The sequence below is a fragment of the Phalacrocorax carbo genome, chromosome 1 (assembly GCF_963921805.1).
Source record: "Phalacrocorax carbo chromosome 1, bPhaCar2.1, whole genome shotgun sequence".
Classification (NCBI taxonomy): domain Eukaryota; kingdom Metazoa; phylum Chordata; class Aves; order Suliformes; family Phalacrocoracidae; genus Phalacrocorax; species Phalacrocorax carbo.
The window spans coordinates 67645731-67662746 of NC_087513.1; the positions used below are offsets into that span (position 1 = coordinate 67645731).

General features: G+C 37.5%; 1 protein-coding gene across 3 annotated transcripts in view; it reads right to left on the minus strand.

The window, feature by feature from the left end:
• The window catches only part of KDM5A (lysine demethylase 5A), a 49847-nt gene that overhangs the window by 24635 nt on the left and 8196 nt on the right, over positions 1–17016 (minus strand). For all 3 annotated transcript variants that reach the window (XM_064458124.1, XM_064458119.1, XM_064458128.1), the window contains exons 6-13: positions 13205–13310; positions 12568–12656; positions 9379–9537; positions 6852–6971; positions 5574–5732; positions 3797–3978; positions 1871–2033; positions 940–1059 (exon numbers count right to left, since the gene is read on the minus strand). In XM_064458124.1, the coding sequence (XP_064314194.1) occupies positions 940–1059; positions 1871–2033; positions 3797–3978; positions 5574–5732; positions 6852–6971; positions 9379–9537; positions 12568–12656; positions 13205–13310 (1098 nt within the window). The remainder of the gene's footprint in view (positions 1–939; positions 1060–1870; positions 2034–3796; positions 3979–5573; positions 5733–6851; positions 6972–9378; positions 9538–12567; positions 12657–13204; positions 13311–17016) is intronic.

The following is a 17016-nucleotide window of genomic DNA, read 5'->3' on the forward strand; positions in this document are numbered from 1 at the left end:
TTCTAGTGGAAAGAAACTGGCACCAAAAAGAAGTCATCTGGTGTATGCTAAGGCAAATGTATTGCCCTCTGGATATTACTATGCTTAGACAGACAGTTAACACAAGATGCCTAGAGCTAACCAAAATTGGTAACACTTATTTTGTGCCTTTTAAAGCAAAAAATATAAAATGCTAGATTAATTTGCTACATAAATTTTTGGTTACATTTTGCGTAAGCAAAGGAAATTTCACACGGCTGGTGTGAGTTCAGCAGTTTTTCATGGAGGCTGTACACACATTACATCATGACCACAGGAAAAAAGAATAACACTGACACACAGTCAATCCTGCAGACAGTTTCTCTGATGAAGTAATAAAATCCTCTAAGGACTAAAATCCTTATTTGAAGGTAACAAAAAGAAGTTAAAGAAACTACAGATGAGATCATAACTTCGAGCTGTAAACCCCTGGACAGTGACAGGACACACTTTTGACAACTTACTGAAGAAGCCACATAAGCTATGCTGTTAGAATAAGCACTAGTATGATTTAAAGGTGCAATGAGCTGGCACAAAAGGAGAACAAAAGACTTATATGCCTACTTCTGACATTCAAATGACAACAGCTGTTTAAGACAATACATTAATCTGTATCAACTTCAGAAAGAGGCATCACAGGAATACCAGCTAAAGGTACTGTCACTTTTTGGTTAGATCAATACTTAAAACGGAAGACTACATGCCAGAGTTTCAGTTTGAAGCTGCTTAAAATTACATGTTCATCAAAATTATTTTGTGTAATGGAAACTCACATCAGTATTTAACTGTTGTACCAGGAACTATAAACATAAAACATACCATGTAGCATAGAAGACTACCCTTCAGACATGGAAGTTACTAACACTGTCCTTGCAAAGGTGACATAGCAGTGACATAGGGAACATATACTAAAGAACAGACCCAGTCAGCAGTGCAGAAGTTCACAGCTTCAGCAAAGTTATATCCCTGGTTAAATCCAGAGTGATAGGCACGAGGAAAGGTCACAACAAACTCGCCAGCACACTGATTGGTCCTGTATACCTAATGAAAGCGAGAATAAAGGAAAAAATATATGAAAATTGCAACAGAGTTTAAAACACGTAACTACAAGACATTTGAACACCACTTCCTTTACCTATAGAACACCACAGGCAACACAGCTAGCCCAAAAGCGGTAAGGACTGGTTCTGTCTTAAGGCGAATCCTCAATCTATAGCCTTATTCAGAAAAGCTAAATATTCAAGCCAACAGTTGAAAATTCTCTTTATGAATTCCCAAAGGGATATTTCTCTATCATCATTTAATCCATCACACCACAAAGTACAAAAGCTTCTGGAAACAGTTTATGATGTGCTTTGTTGGGGTATTTGCCAGGGAAGCAATTAATCTAAGACAAAAGCAAATAATAGCGACTGCTGCTTAAAGGTCTGCACTCGATGTTTGGTCAAAAAAGCATTCTGTAATGCTGAGATTTCTACTGAGCATAAGACAAGCATTTCACCTTCAAAAGATACCAAAAGCATTTCACAGAAACTTGCCGCTATGGCAGGGTGGGATTATTTTTTTTAAATTAAAAATTAAGTGTAACACAATGTACATTTGTTCTATAAGGTATTTTACGTAAGAAGCCTGGCACACACTTCTGATACAAGATGATTTAAATTTCATGATGAGTCTAGAAAAGATTCTAGAAAATAGCTTTAAAAACACCCCATAACCAATGAATTCAATATCTAAATGTCCACTATAAAACTTCTTCAGAGTTATGCCGAACCTTCATTACACAAATCTGGCACAGACTGAAAAAAGTGCACAGGAGTACTTATGTAAAAAATGCTCATGTGCTACTCACTGGTACACCATGTTCCATCAGCACGTTGGGGTTCATAATAGTGACCAGCTGATGCAGGAGATCAGGCTGGGATTCAAATAGCTCAGGAGCCAACTCCTTCATCACATCCTCTAGCTGCTCCGCTGCATGAGAGGGCACGCCATACCATGTCTTCGGCTCTCCCCTAACAAAACACAACCACAGTAATAAACACATTAATTAAAGGGGAAAGTAAAGGTGCCACCCAACTGCAAAGTGTACCTCAAATCTGTCCACACAAGCCAAATATTTTGCATATAGACACGAAAACATCTTTAATCAACAACAGTCATCTTCAGGATGTATCGTTCTAATCTGAAACAGCCATTACACTACAACACGATTCTCAACATATCTGACAGCAGATTTGCCATGACAAGCCTAACATGGAAGATAATTTCATTTACCATGCTCTAAAGGGATAAAATGGGCAATTATTTTCTTTTAGGAAGAAGAAAGTAAGTTTAACAAACAGAACCTTGGCCATCAGAGAGATGCCAAGAGAAAAGTAGTACTACTCTACTCACTTAATTAGGCTTGGGGTAGTCCTATTCCCGAAACCCATGCAATAACATACCAGCTAAGCAGAAGTGGAAAGAATAAAACACCAGACAGTGCAATGGAATATAAGCAATCCTTCTAATATTTGTAACCATTACTGAAAACCCATGGTCCACTGGACTCTTATAAAAAAACACCTAATAACATGGATTAAGTATGAGGGAAGAACAAGATCAACAAGACAAAAACTAAACAGAAAATTACTTGAGAACATATTGTTCCAGTCCTGAACCAAAATAAACTGTAATGATCTAGTATCTATAGTGCTGAGCTTTATTTTTCAGTTTTGTTTTTTTAAGAAGAACAAGCAGTCTCCTGCTGAAATATCCAAAACCATTTACATAGCACTATTTAACTGATTAATAATCTTGTCACCAACTACCCCAAAAGTTCGATGAGGCACAGTGAAGCATTTTCTGGGGGTTCCTACAGGCTTCAGTGACACCTGCTGGTAGGCTACAGCTAGTAAACGCCAGTAAATTACTACACTGCATCTGAGCTACTGGAATTCACCAGCTGACACAAAACCCTCACATGCTGATCTAGTTAATAGCGCGCAGAGGACAATAACTGAACTCAAAACAAAATTAATCCTCCTCCTGAGACTGTGGATCAGATCTTACAGGTAAATAAGCTTCTCCAGAAACACACAATCACAGTCTAAAGGCTATCAACTCACCCTTACCAGATGTACAACAAACTTTCTGTTCTGAAGGGGTGCTTCCCACAGCTTCCCCCTCCTTCCTTCCTGCTCCAGCCACTGTGACTGAACCTGATGAACTGGGAAGACTGCAGTGCATATAGTTAATCTGTCATGATTCTTCTTTTCAAACACAAAAGCTGAACATCAGAACACTTCTAGAATTGTTCTGGAAATCAGAATTACTTTTCAATTTCTCTTCTCTTGAATAGCAGTATTTCTGTATATACATAGATCTCCTGCTGAACTGTCAGCTCGGACGCCTGCGTAAGCCACTAGGCAGCAGCCTCCATTTTCAGCATAGGGGCATACCAACTTTAAATCATAAAGCAGTGAACTGTAACTCAGTTCAACACCAAAAGCTTTGTTAGAAAAGATGTGAGCCTCTAAAGCATGATTTTACAGTGACACTGGATTTTTGGCAACATAAGGATATTTAATCAGTTAATGAAAAAAACACTAAAATACTTAAAACAACATCTGTATTTGCTTTTAATCAGCCTCAGCTAAGAATATGGACCACTCATCACATTTCACCTTTCGGTTAAAAACGTCATCAGCATGCATTGGCATTTTCAAGTAGAACTACAAATTTACTAACAGCCAACTGGGCTGTGTAAGGTAGATGCACAAAGAAGAGCCCATACCAATGCAGGTAGTTGATGGAATAGCTCCAGTGATCTTCAATATGCCAGCAAAACGAGGAGAAGCACATCCCTACATACAGCCAAGGTACCTTCATGCCAGAGATATCTGCATTGATGTGGGCAAGGACTGATTGTTCTAGAATTGGCATGTTATTCAAGTTCCAACCAGAAAGTGCATAGTCCTGCAAAAAAAAAAAAAGAATTTTTAACAAATCAGAAGAACATAAGGACACCAACTCCATGAAAGTAAAGTACAAAGGAAGAGATCAGCCTATCCATTTCTATAGTAGACAGTGGTTAATATTCTGCAACAATGAAGCATCAAAACTAGGAAATAATACCTTAAATACCTTAGTCAGCAATTAATCTAAGATTTACGGCAAGTCCTAATATTTCAACATACGTAGCTCATCTTGTTTGCATGAAAGCTTATATACTTAGGCTTTGATTCACCCCCACCTCCAAGTTTATAGGTTTCATGTTTTTCTGGTGGAACAAAATACCAGCAATGCTAGTAGACGAACGAAAGATAGAAGTCTTCAATACAACAGGGTAACTTAAGATTGTAAACACCACACTGAATCTTACGTTATTATTGCAGTTTTTTGAAGACCTCCTTTACTGCACTGCAGTTTATCTTGATCTTCTTTATATATTACTTCAGAAAGTTTTCTTAAGAGAAGAAATTCCTAAACACTCATTTCCAAGAAGACAGCATCACCAGTTAAGCAATCTCACCTTTACTTTCAAATACACAGAATTTTTACATAAAAATGAGAATCCAAACAGACTGCCTTAAAAGCTCGCTACTGTGCTTTAACATTAGCCTACTTTCCACCTCAGAAGAACCTGTTAGCGCAGATTCAGAATCATTTTAGGCATATCCCATAGTTGCTGAGAAGACTGGTCACACCCTCAGCTCAGCTCTTTCCTTTGCTCTGACACTATAAAGATAATACAGTGAGTCAGATCATTTAAGTCATCTGACTAGAAAATACTTTTTTAAATTACTACTTTCATACAAATAGATCAACACGCAGTTCTGACTCACTAAGCAGCTACACAAACACTGCATGGCCAACAAAAGGAGAGGTAGGAAGGTGCAGTTATGGGTAGAAGACAATAGTGAGCAGGATTGCCTCTTTCAGTGAGCAGTATAAATTGATTTGGAGCTGTGTAATCGTAAAACCACACCTTTACTCTCATTTCCTCTGAATTTAAACATATAAGCAGGCAGAAAATTGATATGCTACAGTAAGGTCTGATGGAAAATAGGTAATACACTTACTAGGTGTTCTTTATAAAATTTGCTATAACAGGATGTTGTATCTATATCTTCTCTTTCTTACAGTATGCACAGAGACCCAATCTAAATTAAATTCATTTGGTTTACCTATTATGAACCTCCTAAGGAGGTTAGAATCATGTTTCTGTAGCTAACTCTATAACGAAAAAGGTTCAGAACAAGAAAGAAAAATCTTAGTCTCCTTATCCTCAGGCATACTGAAACAACTTGCACATCTTTGCCTGCTAAGATTAAGTGATACAAACCAGGTGACTTAAATCATGAGAAGCAGCTTATCCATCAGCAACCAGTTCTGTAAAAGAACCTAAAGTATCAGATTAATGCCCTATTCAAAAGGAATGTTAAGTGCACACAAAAGCCATAAGCAATTCCTTCATGAAAAAAATCCACACTGATTTCTGACTTAAATTCTTAATGTGGTATCTTATGCAGAGCAAAGAATGGGGTCAGTTTGCATATCCTGCTCCTCACCTCCTCTTCTGGCATCAGCTTTCTTCGGCCATCCTTCACTGGGAAGCCACTTCCGAAGTCCTTGGATGAGATATCAGCCCCGTATTCCACAATGACATCTTCTTCTATGCTGCTCACCAATCGCCAGAATTCTTTTTCTACGAGCTCAGTGGGAACCATCTGAAAACAAAAGATGTTAGGGAATGTGCAGATAAGACCCAACATAAAAGTTACCATTCAGGCAGCAAATCATTACTAATCCTCCATGAATTTTCAAATGCCAAGGCCACTCCCTCCCTCCCCTCTATCTCTTCAAAGTCATACAGTTTAGTCTGTATTTCTTAGCAGTGTAACAGAAATAAGATGCCACATCATAAGGGATGGAATGAACACAAGAGAACATGGGGTTACCAGAGTATGGCTAAAAAGAAGGGGAGAAGGAGACAGTCAGCAGAAGCCAGACAGCAAACAGAATGAACAGCATGCAAAGTCCAAACTATTTCAGAGGAAAATGACCAGAACTTCTGAGTAATAGTAAAAAAATTCAGACAAAGTATTGTGTTCAGGAATGTAGTCTTCATATAGCTCATGACAACTCCTACTTACATGCATGTATTTATGAAGTGTATTTGTAACATAAGCTTTGTTCCTTGCTTTGCTCTGTGTCCCCAGTTTGTATCATAAACTGGAGTCCTTAAGAGGTAGGAGCTTTAGCAAGAATTCCCATAAATTACCAAAGAACCCTGTGAGAAGGAGCTAGGTGCTGCATGCAGTCTACAGGATAGTGGAATCACGGAAGTGTGCCAAAGCAGAAATGCCAGTTCTAAAAATGCTGCCGAGATGCAGAAAAAAAAAAAAGATCAAACCCAAAAACTGATTATCTGACAGGCTCAGTCTGTTGACTTGTCTACAAGAAAAGACTGTAACAGGGAAGAAAATAAACATTTATCCCCTGAACAAACTAAACCAAGACAAAAGCCATAGGAAGGCCAAGAAAAAGACTCTTTTGCCAAAGTAAAACAACATACTTGGTTCAATTAATCAAAAAGGGCAAGGACTTAACTACAGTACGGCCAAGAAGGTATACCCTAACAAGCAATCAAGCTATCTATCCATCACAGGAAAATGGTGAAATGAAGCTGAAATGAGACCGTATGCCAGAAAGCTAAATCATTTGTTTAAATGCTTGAAGCTTATGGTGCCTCTTTAAACAAAGCTAAGATGCCTCAGCAAAAATTCAGAATCAGCTGAAACCTCTTTTTTCCCCTGTAAGGAATCACAACAAAAGTTGAAACTCACATGGACCGGCATGTTGAAGTAATCAGACTTGAAGTTATCAGCCATTTCACCAAAGCTCTGAAGGGTATATTCCCTGACTGCCTGTTCAAATCCAAAGGCCTCACGGGGTTTGTTGCATTCCTAGGAGACAAAACATAAGAATATTGTTTCCTGCAGCAGATTATTGACACAGTTACATTTCTCACAAAAAAACATGGTGTCTATCCGAGTCCTTACCAAACACAATAAGCTATCATTTTGGAGTGCTTTTCTCAGCTGAGGAAGTCTGACCACAACGGAAACAGAACAAAACTGTACAGAAGCTAATCTAACACAGTAAATCCCAATGCTACACACTTCTGCTTTCCTGTCCAAAGTTTCATCATTATTGCTGCCAGCCACAGAGTAAGACAGTAAACAAGAAGCTTAGACAGCCATAAGAGATTTCTTAGATGCACTGGAGTCAAGCACCTACAGAAAAACTGCACAGGAACAAACCCTGCAAGTGTGTCAGTCTTATCAAGTCAGCAAATTAACTGATTTGATGCTGTAAAAGTACAGAGAAGGTAAGAGGAAAAAGGAAATTAAAACAATACAACATAGCTAACAAAAGACATGGTCCATCTGACAGAAAACCTTCAGAAAGTCTTCAACTGTTCTAACCCCATTCATCCCAGGAGTGCAAAAAATACTAGTTCACATTTCAGCTACTCTCCCACCCATTTCCAGTGTCCTTTTCATCCCCTTTGTATCTGACACAACGTTTATCTATACAAGACATATTTGAACACAAACACAACATCAAACTATCTGATAGCCAGCTGTTTGGTCATAAAGCAACAGGACTGGAAAGGAATTCAAGAGATCAGTAGTTTCTTTTTCTTCAAGAGGAACTATCCTTCGACTATGCCCAACATTTATCAAAGTAGTTCTTAAATGGAGCCTGCAACAGAGAGTCTACAACATCTGTAAACACTGTCAAGCACTGACCTGAATATATATATAAAGAGTCCTTCCTTACCCTGTTTTCTTCCTAGCTTCTGTTCCAGCACCCTGCTGTTAACATTACATTAAACATCTGTGCACAAATGACATGTAAAGTAAAAACTGAGGCAAAAAGCACTACTGAGCATTTCAAACATCTTTCTGCTGTTATTTGTTTACTCTCCTTTACGTAATACAGCTACGGTTTCTTTTCCCTTTTTTTCCTCTTACTTTCATGTATTTGCAGATTTTGTTCAAGTACTTTCTGTAGCATTTGCTAGCAACAATTTATTTGGCACCTTGACTTTCCTGATTTTGTCCCTACACGCTTGGTTTTTTTTCCTCCCCTTGGGGACAATGTATCCCAGTAGTAGTAGTAGTACTGCAATTTCTTACGAGTTTCCACATCCTTAAACCACTCCAGTCACTGTATTTACTACTATATTCTCTAAATTACCACAACATTGGATTGCTGTGGTTTGTTAATATTCCTTTATTGCTCACTCATAAGGGAACAATAAACAAGCAGCTTAATCTGCTACATGAACAGGAGACCAAAGGGTTAGTTGCATCTTTTCCCTTGCCTGTAACTATAAATTTCCAGCTCTCTCACAACAGCATTTGCCTGAGTTCATCTGACAATCTAATCTCTCTTGATGAAAGGTCAGAGAACAGCAAGCTGATACAGCTCATTATGTGGCTGCACAACTATTCATGCACCACCACAAAGAAAACAGCAGAAGCCCATAGCGGGAAGGGTGTGGGGAATCTGGGGGGAAATGGGCATATACACGTGTGTGCCCCTTTTGGAGAAAAACAGAGTCTAAAAAGTTAGTCAGTCACAGAATTACAGATTTAGAAACAGCAAGGTTTCTTCCTCTGTTTCATACAACTACCGATTTCCTGAGCTTGCAAAATTTGTTTTCTTAAGACAAGTACCAAGACAATCAAATAGCGTTCGCTGCCTTTAGGCTGTTAACCAGCCATCTCTTGGAACTTGGTAGCTCTTCTTTTTTGAACAATGAAATTCAACTGGCTTCCATTTTCAGAGCCTCAACAGTTCCTTTTTTAGTCTAAACCAAATCTAAAATAGCTACAAATTTTTAAATTAGTTCATTCACTTTCTGCTACAAGCTATTCTGAACAGTGCCATAATGACTTTCCAATAATCAAAACTCCCTGTTATGCCTCAATCGCCTACTTTGATTACTTTACAGTTTACAAAACGTCTCATTGTGCTGAAACACCTATCACAACCCTACTTTTCACCCTAATTTCCCACTACCAGCTTAGTTTCAGCTCTTAGCATACAAAGACCAAAGTTTTACCTGTCACATGGCTGTATAATAAACAATGGTTATGCACAAGCTCTAGAAGGAACACTTATCTCTCCTTATCGCTTATCAAAAAGAACAGCTAGAGATTCACAGCTCATCTCAACAATATTCCAAACAAAACTATGGCTTCTACCCAGATGGAATGGCATTGAGCTGAACTGCTCTTCTTCTGGTCTTTCCAGGAACACAAGTATACATACAAAGCTTGAGTCGTTTTTGAACTGTACCTCAGCAACACACTTCGGACACCTCCAGTCACCTTTGGGTACATCAGGTAAAGGTGGAATTAAGCAAAAAGTGTGATAGCTATCATCACATCCATCACACAGCAGCAGTTTGTCCTCATTATTTCCTCTGCCACAGAATAAGCAAACATAGAGATCAACCTGTGGAGAAAAAAAAAAGAAAAAACAGGAAAAAAAAAAGTAGTTACAAAAAGTTTCCTCATCCAGAACCTGCCTTCCTTAAACTAAGGAACAAATGATGTAATCCTAAAGTCCAATATATGAACATCAATGCAGTCTGGTTTTTGAGAAGCATTGATAATGAATGGTTACGCTTCAATTTCCCAAAGCAGTAATATGTGGGAGTCAGAGACTTTGGGTGCTGCAGAATAACCAACCAGTTCAGTTGGAAAAAATGTCTTCTGTATAACTCAAAGTAGCATCTCATTTACATTATTCTAAGATAAGAGTAGGTTATAGTTTTTAGAACTTCACGCTCTCCCTCCCTTTGGGCCTCTCTCATGGAAAACAACTCAAATTAAATCCCTACAGAGAGCATGTGGCTGAGGAATATTTCCAAAAACTGTTTCAGAAACATACTTGCCATCACTTCCTACAGTACAGCGATTATCTTTGCAATGGAAAAGAAGAGTTAACAAAATGCACAAACCTACAGATTTCAATCTAAAAATCCAAGGGGAAGGGAAAGAAAATGTAAAGGTACCAACTTCTCTCTCATTTTCTCCAAAATAAAAGATAGAAACTCCAAATGTTAACAGAGAAGTATTAAACCCAATAGAATAAACAATTTTCGCAGGTGTCTGTCCAAGGTAATCTCTCAACAAGAACACCACTGACTGGCAGATATTCTCAGGGACGAAAGAGAAAACCGTATCAACAGGTTTCAAATTTTCTTTGCTGTTGCCTCCTGTATTGTCCAAAGGACTTTTAATTTAATATAAACATTTAATATACTACCGAAGATCTGTAACATAATCTAAATAAATTACTTTGTCACAGCTAAAAAATTATCTTTTGTATAAATTTTTAATAACAACATGAACTTCATTAATAACACTTGCTCCAAATTCTGCTACTACTCCTGTCAGTCACTGGGCAACTCAGGCTATGCATATTTAGAATCACAGAACCATAGAATCATTAAGGTCGGAAAAGACCTCCAAGATCCAGTCCAGCTGGCAACACAACACCACTATGCCTCCTTCATGCAGCTCAAAATAACACCAGAAGTAATGGGGTTTTTTTTTCGGGGTCTATTATTTTCATCAAGATGTCACAAAAACGTGTGCTTTTCAGCTGATTGGATTCACGCAGTTGTGTTAAATACTTGATGTCAGCCCTGTCTTAGTTACACCAGCCTAGTTAAGTAGCTAGGTGTAGCTTCCTAGCTATCCAATAATATACTTCTTAAGAAGACTGCTCAGGTTTCTTAAAAAACAGTTTTAAAAAATAATGCAGTTCTATTAAGAGGCATATAATTTTCCCTTTTTAAAAAAAGAAAATCTATGCACTCACCCTCATGGAATAGCATGTCTGTCTAAAACACCAAACTAGTTGCTTTTATTGCAAGTATATAAAAGGGAGGAAGGGTACCTCAGCAAACATTTCCAGGTTCTCTTCCCAAAACTAAAAATTAAAATGACAATTGGAAGAGGAGTTATTCTATGATACTCACTAGTTACCTATCACTGATAATACCTTCTTCTCTTCAAATTTAGGTTACATTATTACGTTACATTATTTTTACAAGTGATAATTTGTCAAATACAAAGACTGCACTGACATACATATTCACAATATGCAGATCTGCGATTACACAGTAACCACAAATAAATCTCCCAGCTGTGTAACAAAACACGGTAAGACTATGATGATATATATTTATCAGGGGGAGGCGATAAAAAGAAAAAGGTGTATTTTATTTCAAGTTAGCATTTCACAGAAAGATAAATGAATGAGGGAGAATTATAAACAAAACTGCAGCACAGTATTTTTCAGACAAAAGTTATATAAGGCTAATGTATCACCTGTGCACTTCAAAGACTGCTTTCCTTGAAGACCTCTCATGCAAGTATAAAAAAAGGGTAGAACCAAACTGTATTAAGTCACAGAATTTCACAAGATTACAGTTACAGTAATAGAGTTCCAAAATAGCAGTTCTGCTGCTACAGTATTTTAATTTTCTCTTATAAATACAAATAAATGGAAAGAGTAAACAGTTTTCTGCAAAGAAACAGACCAGACAAGATATTTTTAAATTAAAGCCTACTTAAACAGAACAGTCGGAACACTTACACAGCCTAGGAACAGGATACACTCAGAAGTAGTAGTACAATTTAAAAAAATTAAGTCACACAATTTCTAATTTAGCTGTAATAGCACAATGATCTGTTTTTTAAATATCCAATTTCTCCCACTTTTTTTTTCCCCAGGAACCATTTCCATATATAAAACTATGATTACTAGAGACTTTTGTTTGCCTTGGCCTTCTGCAGTTGAAATTTCAAATAAACTCTTCTAAGTGTTCTCAGGCTAAGAAGAACAGTTCAATTATTAGCGAAGAGTCTAATTCTTAAGACATGAAAAGACATTAAATAAAGACACTTTACTTTTAAAGAGTCATGTGCTATGAAAGACATTAAGAACAACTGTATACTGCTTTTCCATGGCCAAACATCGGAGCGCTAAACATTTCAGTTTTTCCTCTTAAGGATTTCTCTTGCAAGGACTTGGATAATGACTAGTTTAAACTCAAAACAGGAAAGACATGAAAGTTAGAATTCCTAAGAAACAAAATCCTGAAGTACTGGAGTGCTTCAAAATATCTTTTAAGGAAAAGTATTATAATTGTCCTACAAAGGGGAGCTCAAATAGAAAGCGAGCTACTGAAGGCATGTAAGAAGTGTGCGGCAAAGCAAGCCCTCAAACCCATGATCAGCAAGTACCTTGATGTTGCAACATTCTTCCTGTTCGAAAGATTAAAACAGAAATCTAGAGCATAGATTATTTTTCAAAACACTGTTCATTCTTCCTGTAAGAGTATCATCTGCTGCAGTGTCCATCCATTCATCTGTTTGTGGGGGTGGGGTGTGTGTTTTAGAAACAAAAAAATCTTAGTAAAATCAATTAATTTCTTATTTGCAGAAATCACAGTAGAGGAATCAAACTTACAAAGTTGACTGAAAGAGTTCCTTTGCGTTGCCTCATCTGCATTCCAAATGCTTCTGATCTCGTTCCCTTGCGTCTTCGTGTCACCTCATCTTGAGGTAAAATAAAGTTAAATGTTATTAAAATCACATCAAGATAGACTTAACTTGCAAAAACAACACAGATGTCTAGCCTGGTACCCTGCCTTTCATATCGGAAAATACCTGACAGTCCAAAGAAAGCAAGAATGCCTCATTATACCTGGCCAATCTAAAATAAACAGGATTAGGAAAATATATTTTGCTTATCCTCACAGGTGATCCCAATTGCCTCACGAAACTGAATGAATTACACTCATAATTCGTGCACTTAGCTAGTAGGAACAGTTTCAGTATTGTGAAATCCTGTTCTCCCTTCCAGTCACTCAGTTCATGCAACAGCTGCTTAATTGTTATTGTTACTATATAATACATAAAGCACTGAAACTATGCCAAGTTACATGAAGCATGCTGTAAATCTCTCATGAAAGAAACCCGAGAATACTTAACTTCCTTCTTCCAGTTATAATGATTGCTTATTTCTTAATGTTGTCTCCAGAGACACACAGAAAGATTTGACAGCCTCGTTACTTTACAAAGCAATGAGCCCAAGATTTAATTACCCTCTTTATCCTTTGCTCCCAGTGCCAGTCCCATCATCTTGGGTCCAGCTCCAAAGATCTGGAGCTTCTTCAGTTCAGTATTTCTACTCATTTCTCCTGCCTCCGCCTAAAAATAAAAACAATACCACATCAGCACAGACCGTCAATGTTTGCCCTCCAGGTCTCTTCATAATTTGTTTATATTCCGCTCTCCCACAACATCTGCTCATCAAAAGAAAGGAAACAGAGGCATGAAAAGACACAATGTTCTGTTCCTAAAGCCAATGAAAAAATGCAAATGGAATAAGCCCCACCATTTTTGTCCCAACTTCCCAAATTATTTCCCATTCAGTATTACAGATAAACTACAGGGTCACCTATACAGTAAGAAAGAGAAGCAGGTTAGACATTTAGCAAAAAATAAATGGAATGCCACAGCAGCATTTTTCAAGATCACCATGATTCAGTCAACTGCTTGGATGTTAACACATGCACTGTTTCAGGAGAACTTTATCTGTTTCCTTGAGCAGACACATACACATGACACTAATGAGTTCCAACCTATTTCCTTAACTTGGCTGCTTCTGGGTTTATCTGTGTTGAACCGTTATGAGTACAACTCCGAGATCCCAGCTACTCACGCTGCCCTTGTGACCTCAAAAATCAGAGATTAAAAGACCCATTAGGTGACAACCCCATGCCCCTGCCAGCGTTGTTCCCTGAAGCATTCTATTCGACTGAGCTTCTCTCTCTTTCCCATTACTGACCTACCTCATTCTCCCACATCGCTGCCACTAACCTAACAACAAAAAGAACCTCCCTATTCTGTTTTGTCTGCAACCCAATCACCTTGGTATTCTTCTTTATGTTGCCTCCTTACACTTTGAAAACCTTTTCTAAGCTGATCTAGAAGGCCACTAAATTCTCATGATTTGCAATCTTCCTCCTGAAATTCACCCGTCTTAAAAGATCTCAGCAAATCTAATTCCAACAAGGTTATCTTCAAGTAGCTTACTGGTAACGCTTTATCTATTATTTTCCACAGAGTTATGGCCTGATATATCATGCACGAAATAAGCTCCCTTGGGGTGACACATATTCAGTTTTTAACCAATAAACAAAAAAAACCCGAAGTTCAAATGCACTTGCAATAAAGCTAAAAGAAGGAAGGTAATTTCTATTTATTCAGCCTAAATCAGTTGTTTCTCTTGCTTCTAGAACACATTAAAAGAGATATCATTTCCTAGGCTTTATTACTCTATGGAATTTTTAGTGATATTTAGAGTCCTTGTCCCCACTAACCGCAATATGTCCCCCCATATGCAATGCGCTAATCGGCATCTTTCCAAACTGATTATTGCTGATATCCTAATTCTCCATCTTTGTTAATTCTATGTTTCTATTAAATTATTTTCACTTTAGATATATGTTACCAACTTTGTAACTCCACTCTGCAATCACATGCTAACAGGCAAATTTTTCTCATGAATTCTTCACTTTTTGGCTAACAAGTCATATGGAAACGTTGACTTTTTTGCTGTACAGGAAAGCCTACCACCCGAAGACTTCATAGACCCTCAGTTCCCATTTGAAATTCATTAACAGCTCATCTACTCTTTCAGCTAATAGAACTTGACAGAATCAACCCAGGTGACATTTCTCAGCATGGTACAATTTCCCATCATTTTAGCAACACTTATGAACTATCTCCACAACTTCTATCTCCTGCTACTGTGACCTAAGACAATTTTCTCAATGATACAATAGTAAAATTATTTTTCAGGTATTTATTACAAGTAAACCATTAACACGCAGCAACCTCTCTTCAGTTTTACAGCTTTGTTTAAAAATGCATTGCCTAAATGTATTTTAACTGCATCACCCACATTTACTTGGATTCCACTAAACCTAAGTGGATGCAATCCATTCATGCTCAGGTGGAAAAAGCTACAGTCTTCAAAAAGAACAGTTTGCATATTGAAGGTGAAATGTGGGGTTTTTTTGGTGTTTTGTTTTTTTGTTGTTTGTTTTTTTTTTTAGAAATCAGATTCCTATATAACCTACAAACACTGCCAGGATATTGATAGTTTAAGGTGTGAATACCAAAACCATTCGGAAGCCTCAATGAGTAGTCTTTCTCTGGTGCCCTTTAAGACTCTATAAAACCCCCAAACTCAAAACTGTGAGCACATGGAAGCGGAAATCTTGCATTTCCTGCCGTTTTCTCATTGCTAACACCACAAAACTCCACAGTTTTGCGTTGTATTTTTTTTCCATATAAGTGAAATGAACTTGATTAAACTGTGATTCTATTCTCAGCTCCTCTTTTTCCTGAAGTATGAAGACATAATTTTGTTCCTTTTACCTTCTCAACTGAAAGTACAACCCAAAGGCTTTTCTTGTATATGGGTGAATCCTAACAACATGACCCAGTTACACTGGATTCACACACTACCTTCCTCTGTTGTCCTACCCTCATCAGCTTGGAAACATTTGCATCCCCACCCCAGCCCCCCAGTGCACAAGACCAGAATAGTTACAACCAAGAATCAAAATATGTACGTGTGTTGGGCATTTGTCAACATCTCCCAGAGTTCTTTTGTTTCATGCAATGATTCTCCCATGGAAGGAAAGCTTTCAAATTTAAAAAAAAAAGGAAGCTTATTTTATTAATTCTGTTATTCTGCAATCAACTGAATTTGGAAAAAAAACCTGAAAGTAGATATAGTACTTAAAATTGGTTTTCGTTTTCCAGAAAATTCTCTGGACCTTAAGTTAATGTCCTTTGAAAAGACATCACTTCATTATCTTTTTGTTCCAGTACTACATTTTTCTACCAGAAATCATCATGATGTAACCTCATTAGACAAGTCCCTTGCCAGTTAAAATACACCTTGGCAGATCATCTATGAAGAGATACTATTTTCTAAGAATGAAGTATTCTCCTAAATTTAACCTTTTCTTAAGGATATTCTCTCTTCCTAATCTGAATTCAGTCTACTTTTTGTTGCCATTTTCTTCACAAGCCTTTAGTAATTCAGTTGCCCTTCTGTTTTTTATTTGTCAGAGCTTTCTTCAGAGAATGCGGAGAGAATGAAAGATTAAGTTTCTTTTTTAGCAGAATCTCTCATCACCAAATTATCTTCTTCCTATTCAGAGACAACATATTCAACTTACATTTGACTGTAGTATCCAAAGATTCCCAGCCCATCTTTCACAAACGAGAATTCTCATTCCCTATTTTCTTTTTCACTTTCTCTAAAAACTCAAAAAACTTGCTTTTCAGAAGTGTGCCAACCCCTTCTACTGCTGAGGATCTTTGTTTATTTCAGTAATTTCTGATTACTATCTTTAGGCTGATTCATCACCCATTCTTAGGTAAGTTATCTACGAGAAGAAGATGCAAAGCATTTTTGGAAAGTACTTTTAGCACTTGGAAAAAATCTACTCAGACACAGAGGTCAGTGTAGTTATCCATGCTCACTACCCAGGCACTGGACTGCTTGGCACACTGCACACAAATCATTCAGATGTTTCAGCTAGGGCAGAATGACATTTATTGTTTTTCACATTACTTGCATATTACCTGTTCTCTGAAGAATGACTAGTCAATCTCTGGTACAATTCCAGGTATGCACTTCAAACAATAAACAGAGTCCAGCCTATAATAAGGAGGTGCACTGAAATGTGGAACAGTTCCTCAGCATTTCCCAGATATTTACACTTCTACCATTTGGCACTACTGCAGACAAATCTGTTTCTAGATACAGTTCCAGAGTTGACTTAAGAGAGTTATACACAGCTTCCAACACAGCCGAGAAATACTTCTCCTG